This window comes from Podarcis tiliguerta (genome assembly GCF_965153285.1).
Source record: "Podarcis tiliguerta genome assembly, chromosome: 12".
Classification (NCBI taxonomy): domain Eukaryota; kingdom Metazoa; phylum Chordata; class Lepidosauria; order Squamata; family Lacertidae; genus Podarcis; species Podarcis tiliguerta.
The window spans coordinates 1,148,163-1,157,578 of NC_139545.1; the positions used below are offsets into that span (position 1 = coordinate 1,148,163).

The 9,416-nt window shown below is 43.2% G+C and overlaps 1 protein-coding gene across 1 annotated transcript in view; it reads right to left on the reverse strand.

Moving 5' to 3' along the window:
- CNTNAP2 (contactin associated protein 2) overlaps window positions 1–9,416 on the reverse strand; it is a 965,530-nt gene that overhangs the window by 123,683 nt on the left and 832,431 nt on the right. The window contains exon 15 of the mRNA XM_083407007.1: window positions 5,081–5,208. Coding sequence (XP_083263133.1) covers window positions 5,081–5,208 — 128 coding nt within the window. The remainder of the gene's footprint in view (window positions 1–5,080; window positions 5,209–9,416) is intronic.

Genomic DNA, 9,416 nt, shown 5'->3' on the forward strand with positions numbered 1-9,416 from the left:
AGACACCATCCTGTCCATCATCAAAACCAATGCCTTTTTCAGCCAGAGCATGCGGGAACGCACTTCCATTCCCTCTCAGTTGAGCGCCATTGCAAGCCAGCACTCTCCCACCTGCGTCTTGCCCACTGCTTTTCTTGAAAAATGTTTAGAGGTACTCTCATTTTCCTACTCATGTTGAAATACTGCCCTGCAATGAGGCCAAACTTAGATTCACAAAAATGTTTAGGGGTATGTGTTCCCCCCAGAAAAAAGCACTGGTCTTGCCTTTACATACTTCTGAGATGCCCCAAATGTACATTTCAAGTGAAAACGGAAACTGGCCAGTGTTTGCAAGTCCACACTTTTTATAAGATCAATGACTTCACTTGGCTCCCAGCTGCTCCCAGCCACGACTGGTCAGTCTACAGGGCAGGGCCAATTCAGGTTTCCTTTTCTTCAATCCCTCTCCCATGTAGCGGTGGTGGGCTTTAGGCTTTCCAGCCAGGCCTCTCCCATTGCACACATGCGCGAACTGCCCTAGTCATCCGCCTGAATCAGAGAGAATGAGGGGGTGGGGGCACCTTGAGCTGACCTGCACCAGAACCAGGGTGACCCCCAAACCAGCTAGGGAGACAGCTTGCCATAGTTTTTAGCAGCTCTGCAACTGTTCAGGGCTGCCCCGAGTCGCCCAGCAGTAACAAAGGTAACAACTTCATGGTGAGTTCCGGCACTTGTTTTTCTTTAAATAAATAAATAAAAAGCACTGATCAAAACCTTCCCCATCTGTCTTATTGTATGCGACTACAGAAAAAAGAAAAGTTTTACAAAAGAATTGCAGTGGGAACTGCAACAGGGATGTTGTTCTGTCTGACATGAAATTTGCAATAGTTATGTTCATGGCTTCCAGCATCTCCACAGACGATCACCCTAACACAGTCGTTTCCATGGTTTTGTTAACAAAGTAAATTCAAGAGAATGGTCACATTTTCATGTTGCAGCCTGGGCACATGGATTTGCAGTGGAAACAGGCAAAGTCTCAAGGGGAGAGGCATGTTCTAAGCCCTCAGGAATGTGAGTTGGGGAGTCAGGTTGGGGGATCATTCCTTCAAAAATAGAAGCAAGATCTTTGAAAGAAAAGGAAATAATCTAAAAGAAAATCAAAAGGAGTTGTATCGGTAATATTGATACATGCAGCAAGTTGAGGATAGTAAATCATGGCAGCATAGTCATGCTCAGCACATTTCATTAGGGAGGGCACCCAGAGTGGTGTTTTTTTTTAGGGTGAACATTTATTGAATACGTACACATACCCAGTCACAAATAAAATTCTTATTTTTTATTTTAAAAGATATTTTCTTAATAAACAAAGTAAACCAAAAATAAAGAACATGAAAGAAATACTATTAAATCAGGTTGAAAGCAGCATAAGGTTGAACATTTTCATTGAACTTAATGGCCCAAAACATTACAAAAAATACCAGTTTTTCCACAAACCTGTTCGGCTGGATTATATGTGTTATTTTCTAACAAATTAGCTTAATCATAGCTAATATGAGCCAAATTTTCTCAATCCATTCAGCTATAGTAGGAGTTATGCTGCTCCCCAATTTTTAGCTATTATAATCTGAGCAGCAGTTATAAGGTTAAACACTATTTCTTATTATTTTCCAGAATAACTTTTTAGCTAACCAAGTAGAAATATTTAGGGTTCCAATGGTATGTGATATCCTAACATATCTGAAATTTGTATTGGAAGAGTGGGTTCTTCCATGGCACTTATGAACTCCTCAGTTGTCAGAATAATTTGATTCTGCAACATCATATTTATGTTTTCTAGATCAGTATCTTGCTATTGTCTGAAATCTTTAACTACACTGCATATTGAACACATATTGCCTGCAGCAATAAATGGTCAACAACAGTTCCTGAAAAGCTTGAGCAGTTTTACTACAATCAAGTGGTATACAAATTTTGTTAAACAAAAAAATAAACTGAATGCCCTATTGCAATAAGTGAAAAATATTCCTGGAAAGCTAGTTGAGAAAGTGGCTGTAGAATGCTTGATAACATTTCTAAAATGAAATAAACCTCAGGCAAAAAGCCAGAGGATCTTTGCCACATAAAATGAATAAACATCAAACAAATTAACATTGTCCTGTTTTGAGAAACGAACAGTACAAACCTGTAAATGTCTACTCAGAAGTAAACCTCACTTAAATCAAGGGGACTTACTCCCAGGTAGATGGGTTTAGGAATGCAGTCTTAAAAAATCCTCAGCAATAAGGGGTTTCTGTTAACTGAAAGCATACTGCAGATGATTTCAAAGTCATCTGTTTCAAAGTGGAAGATAATTATTTGTAAATCCAAAGATGAAGAACCAAACCATCTGAATTCTATTTTAGAATAAGCATTGTTAATTGTCAATTCTAGATAGCATTTCTTCTCTGCAAAATCCCTTTTGACAAATAATATTTGCCTATCAAACACACTATGAAGAAGAGTAATAACAGATATCAAGGCTGCAGCTTTTATAGGAAAGGAACAGATGGATAAGGTGGAACTATAATTTTCCAAGACACACATTTCAGGTTTGGCTCTGGACACTGACTGGAGGGGGAAATATACAGTTACACTCAATGTCATGGCATTCCCAAGCAAAACTATGGTACTTTAGACTTGTTTTACCATATCCAGAAGTTAGTGGGACTGACATGTAATGATTACTATTACCCGAATTATAAAGGTTATTATAAGAAACCCAAGCCTTGAAATGCTCATTGGGCGCTTCAAAGACAGCATGGACAAGCTCTGCAGCTTAGCAAGCACACACTTCTTGGGGTCAGCATTGCTCCGTGGTCTCAGCTGGAGGACCCAAACAACAGCCCAGGGATTGTACTCCTTCCTCTGCACAGCTAAGAGGTAACCTCCGTTCTGAATCTTTGTATTACAAGAAGCCTGGTTTATGGGATACCACCAAGCACTTGATGCAAAGATGAGGAACTCCAGACCTGGAAGCCAAATGCAGCCCTCCAGACCTCTCAGTCTGGCACTCAGAATTCCCCCCAGGTCACACCCCTCTTCCCACCCACATCTCTAACTGGCCCTGTTCCACACTCCACCCCAGGTTCTTCTGTATGGATGCAAAGCATCCTTGAACAACTGCAATAATGCCTCTTGCTTGCAAGACAAATGTTGATGAAGCATGCATTGTGTTTTAATGCTGTTCCACATCTAGGGACCTTAGGGTGAAGGGTGTGTAAACAATAACAGCAGCAGCAGCAGCATGCAGAAATCTCTGGCTTTTGTGTGAATAGACTGCAACGGACTGTCCTAGATCTAGGGTACCAGAGACTGTTGGTGAATATTAGAAACTAATAAATGGTAGTAGTTAGATAACATTTGGGATATAATGGAAAATACAAGCTGTGGAACTGTGCCAGGCAAGGAATTCAAGGGTTAGCTTATGCAAACCAGCCTGGCCAGACTAGCTAAGTGCAGCGAAGTTAAGGAGCACTGGGGAGCCAGGTACTCAGCATCAAGGACCATTGGCAAAGAAAAATAAATGCCCTTGCTCCACCTGCCTCCCCACCCAGCTCTGAGGAGCGGACAGAGACAGGAGAGTGGGCAGGTTGCCATGGTGACCGGGGGGGGGGAGCAAGATGTCACAGGAACAATTATCCGAAATGTAAAAGTTTGCTGGGAAGGAGTGGGGCAGAATTCCATGGGCTGCTGCAGAGGAAGAGAGGGCAGGCAGGATGGCTCTGAATGCAGTGCTGGGGGTGGGGCGGGGGCGGCAGCTCCTGAGGTGAGAAAGCTGTAAACTCTGCACTCCGGTTGTACATAGGTGTTAATAAACCACATTTCAAAGATGCTGCAGACTCCGTCATACCTCCCCGAAGAGTCACAGACTGTGGTTGAGGGCCATGACCCCAGGAATCTTGTGCACCACTCAGCAGACATTGGGGTATAGCGCTGTACAGAGATTGCGATACCCACCTTGGCAAATGGTGGGTCCATTGGCATAAGGTTGTCCATTTCAGTCCTTGGGCTGAAATCAGGTTATCCACCCCGACTTAATGGCTTCTCAGGGTAGGGATTTCATTTTTCATGAATTAAGAGATCATGGATTGAAATGAATCTTTAACGGTGAATTCTCCAAATCTGAACTGGAAAATCTGAACTGAAAAAGCTGGTGCTGAAATGTCTGCAGCTCCTTCTTCAACCTTCAAGCTCAAACATACAGCAAAAACGCAGTTTTGGTTTGCAGCCCAGCATCCACCTTTGTTAACATGGATGATCCTCACCAGCAATAATGTCAAACTTTATACATCCATAAGCCACGCTCCCAGTGATGCATTTAGCCATAATGCTGCTATTTATACCTCTATAAAGTTAGTTTATTGCAATATAAATAGTAATGCTAATGGCATTAACGGCAGAGTTCTGTGGTATCACAGATGTTGAGCGCTGCTTTGCTGCTGTTTGTATTGCAGTTTATATCGTCATAAACTTAGCAGGGTAGCCCAAGTTGCCTCATTTACCCTGCAAGGAAGATGAATGTCTGCACTTAGGATGCAAAACCAAGCCTGGTTATAGAGTCATTTTTCTGTATGCGTTTTTGCAGGATTCCATAGATAGCTTTGAATGAGCACCATGCAAAAGCATGTACCCCGAGGCCAGGCAAGGTGTGTGTGTGGGGGGGGGAGGAGGCCTTATAAAGGCTCCGAGGCTCATTGGCCCAAATCTTGAAATAGCTAGGAAACTCTGGCCATTACAGAATTCTCTTCCCAAAGCGCTTGCAATGTCTTTGAACTTCTAGACACCACAAGACCTGAAACTCTTCTTTGCAACCCCCTCTTGCCTCTAAGGGAGGCAGGTGGGTGGTGCTACCTCTCTGCTGCACTGCCCTCATTCCCTGTACAACAGACTTTGTTAGAGGCAAATAGAGGAATTACTTCTCAAAATATATTTATGGATGTTCTGAGATGCAAGTTTAAACAGAGAGAGATTTGCCCAAACTGTCTTGGTAGGGCAATTTACCTTTGCGCAATTGTACTAAGCAAGGAAACCTTTTAGATAATGCATGTAATAGAAAACTTACGGTCTCCGTGACATCTCAGGGGCCCCACAGTCAACTTGGCTTCTGAGCCAGGCCGGTCGATATCTCCAACCATTACTTGACTGACAGGCAGGTGGTCTTTGTAAGATAGGAGGCCAGCATCTTTTCTCCTGAGTGGCCACAAAAGAAGAGAACATCACAAGCTATCCATTGAAGAGTGATTTTTTTGTCCCAGAGAGCACTGTATGGTGAAATTATCATTCTAAGAAAATAGTTGTTCCAAAATAACAATGAAACCAATGCAATGATCTTATTAGCCTTTTCCTACGTTGCTACAAGACACAAGCTCCACATGCAATAGGGGGGAGAGTGGGGAAGGGTGCCCCAACTCCATCATGTCACCATGCACATCCCTTCTGCCCTCTGCGTGTTTGTGGGCTCCTGTTTGTGGTGTGGACCCTTCTCTATGCATGTCAGCTGCCTGCACAGTGCAGGGTCCTAATTATACAGGGTTCTCAATCAGTGTTTCACAAGATGTGGGTTGCTAATTGCAAGTGGGTCTGAAGGAAACCCAAAATAATTGTGGTTTTTAATCATTAACTGGTATGATGAATGCCTCTTGCAACCTTTTGGCCTATCGTAATGCTGTGGGGACACTTATAACCACTTATAACCAAATGTCAAAAGGCTCAATTCTGCCATCCCTCTGAGACTTGCCAAAATTGACTTTATTGTGAATCGAACTATTAAAAATAGCCAAAGTTTGTTATATCTGCTTGTGTAACTGTGTTATTAGAATATATCTTTATAGCCTATGAAGCAGTGCCCTGCAATCAGATGGTTAATGTTCTTCCATTCCCATTAAAAATATGAGAAACTTTATAAGTACTATAAATGTTTCATCAAATTCCTCATAATTACTTAACCCCTGTGTTAAGTAAATTTTTGCTTGGCTACATCAAGTCATGGTTATAAGATACCTGAACAAAACCAATGGCTATTGAAAGCCTACAGTCCAAAATTCACGTGACAATGAAACAATGGGTCACTTTACAAGTAATTTTGGATTGGTGGACCAGCATACCAAACCGGTTGGGAAAAACTGTTCTGAATCATGTGGGGAGCCTACCGGGGTAGCAAGTCTTTGAGCCAGTCATGCAACCCTCAGGCACATGGAAGGCAGCAGGACAAGCGACAGAGCATCTCCATCTTCACGTGGAGGATTTCAACACCCAAACAGGGCTTGCATTAACCCTGAGCTGCTAGGCTATATTTGCAATCAGATAGCAGTCTGTGTATTCTCCTCTTCTCTGCTTTTTGTTTTGTGATTTCTTTAACAAACAGCAAAACTACATTTTCAGGAATTCTTCATCTTCATCTTGAGCCCATGAGGGGGCCAGGGAACCAGAATGACAGCAGATTGACCAAATGCAAAAGCAGAGTTGAAGCTAAACTTACACTGTACTTCAAACTAATATAGGAATTACTGCTTCCTTTGAGGAGTTATCCATTTGCTTCTCAGTTTTTGTTCATACAAATTAATATCAATTCCTACCTTTATCTCATAAATACTATTTATAAATGTCGGTACCACAATTCCACCACAAAACAGGTTTCATGGAAATGCAAGAACAACAATGATAGTAGAACATTGTATTAAATCTCAAATCTCAGGAAACTAATTAAAAGCATGATTAGACCAAAGACATCCCTTGTGGCTGGTTCATGCCCTTTTCCAATGCCAGGGAATCTCTCTCCTTGGTGGCTGGGACAGGTCTGCCTCCTTCCCCCGTCCTCTAAACATCCTGTAAAAAATGTTAAGTCTGGTGTGCATAAAATTGTGTGCATTGCGTATGAGACTTAGTGGAAGTTTGCATTTGCAGAATGTATTTTTTGCAGAGAATGCAGCAAGTGCAAGAATGTACTTTTGCCACTAAAGCTACAACTGGAGGGTAGGGTTTCTCCCCCCATGTCCCCCCCTCATTCCTGGGATGTGGGTCTCTCTCAGAAGCTGCTGACGCAATGAGGAAGCAACTTGCTTCTCGGAATCTGTCTCTGAGTCTAGAGAGAGATGATATCAACAAGTAAGAACGTAAAGAAAACTAAACTACATTGCTAGTTGTTTATGAGCAATGTGTTGATTTGTATTTACAACATGATCAAAACAAGTTAAAGACACTTTGCAGTAAAACTTTGTAACTCCTTTCTTGGTGCCGAAAGCTTGTTGATTCATACTCTGCACAAGGTCCAGATCAGGGAATTCTGCTCACGTAACTTGAACATGTCCTTCCTCTTGGGCAGCTCCCCCCTGGCAGGCAGCTCTGTGCCCTCCCCCCCCTCCCCACCCTTCACCTGACAGTAACTGCCTGCCCAGCCCCATCCAGCCAGGATCGCAGGGCTCATGAGAGCAACCTTGCACAGCAGAGATGGGGAACCTCCTCTTTCGGCTGCAAGGCTGTCTCAGCCAAGCCATGCCCACCTGCCCTGTCTGATGTCAAATGTGCAGCAGCAGGTAAAGCTAGGCATGGATGAAAGGGGCTTTGCAGGCACTGCCAGTCACCTGATCAGTTGCAACGGTTCTGCCCCTGGGAGCTCTACCATGGGGACCTTACCTAAGGACTAGAATGGTGTCTTTCAAGAGATGGCACCCTCACCCTTTGGCACAGGTATGGTTGCAACTTGCTAGCCAGCAAATTGGTCCAGTTACGTTGTTTCAGGTAACCAGCCCTGGGGGTTGAAAAGCTAGTGAAATGCTGCCTCTATTGGCGACCTGTCAGATTCGGCCTTGGCTGCATCCATTACCTACCAAGGTCCATCCTGACTCTGCTCAACAGGGGCCTTGGATAGCAGTGCTATATTGGGATGGGTTTGTTCAGAGGGGAACTTTCTACGGTTCTGCTGGGCCCATTCTACTAAGAAACTAATGGAGAAAGAAAAAAGAAAGAGCACCAAAACAAACTCTCTGTCTCTTTTCCAAAGGGCAGGGAAAGCTCTTCAGCTCAAACGCAGAACAGATTCAAAACGCTGTGAACATATCCAGAAGGACGCATTTCTGGGCCCTGAAAACCTGGAAAACTAACTGCAGCCAAGTGTCATTAGAAGACAGCAAGGAAGGCTCCACATCAGGAGCTGGTGTTTCATGGTTGCAGGGAATTTCATGACGCTAAACGTTCACTTGGTCACCACTCTTTACTTAGTCCTTTTCAAGTGATGAAGAGAACATGCATTTCTTTTAAAAAGGAAATGCAATTAAAGCAATTAAGAAAATAAGTATCATGTTTTAGGATGGTATCTTATTAGAATGGCTGCCTAACATCTGTGATTAAGAGGGTAATTAGAAACTTAATTACTGTGCTTTTAAAACAGTTAAAGTGTTGTTTGAAAACAGTGGATATCTATAGTGGACTGTTGTTTTTATTTTTGGTTGCTGGAAAATTGCTGTTCTCAAATGTTCCAAATTTTTCAGGAAAAAGTCAGCGCTCTCCGGGGAAAGTTTAGCGGCTTCACTCCACAGAAGTAGTGATCGATTCACAGCACCGCGCCACACCCACCCACTCCGATAGGGATCGCCCCTGAAAAAAGAGGGTCCCTTATGTTTGGGGGGGCGCAAATGGTGCCCGCCGAATCCCAGGCTCACAGGCTTCACCCGCCTGTGATTTCTGAAGGGTCTCTGCCTTCGGCAGCCAGACCCGATTTCTGCGGAGCGCACTTCTCCCGACGGAGAAATTGCTGTTCTCACTCACTCGCAAACGAGCACGATAAATCTACTTAAAAATACACAAATTATTACTATCCACTTACTATATTTTTCTGCTGTGCTACCGTAGTGGCATAAATTTAGGAGGGGTCACTGCACTGAAAGGGTCCCTCTGCACGCCACATCTTTTTCACAGGGTAAATTCATTAAATCCCCACTGCTATTTAAGTTGTTATATCTAGGATTTAAGTTATATCCATTCCATCGGTTGCTTTTTAACATGTGAGCTCCTCCATTGACTTACAGAAGAGTCAATTTCCCTTTTTTAAGCAAAGGGATTTTTCACTTAGACATGCATCATGCTGAGACCTAGTTTGTTGTTTATAACAATGGTCACTCATTGTGAGTTGTGGAAATATTTATGCTGCTGAGGAATAACTTGTGACCTGAAGCACAAAGCAGGAAGGGGGACTCATTTGCCAGCCTTTAAGTGGCATCCATTTATATGATGCAGTAAGATGTAGGGAATCCAAGAGTCCCTATTTTCCAGGAACAGTCCCAGAATTACAAAAGCCACTTCAGCTTCTGATTTGACCCCAGAATGTCCCTATTTCTCCCTCCAGCGCCGCCACTGCCAAGCTCTGGAGGCAGATTAGCTGGGGCCTGTTCTGAGCAACGGCC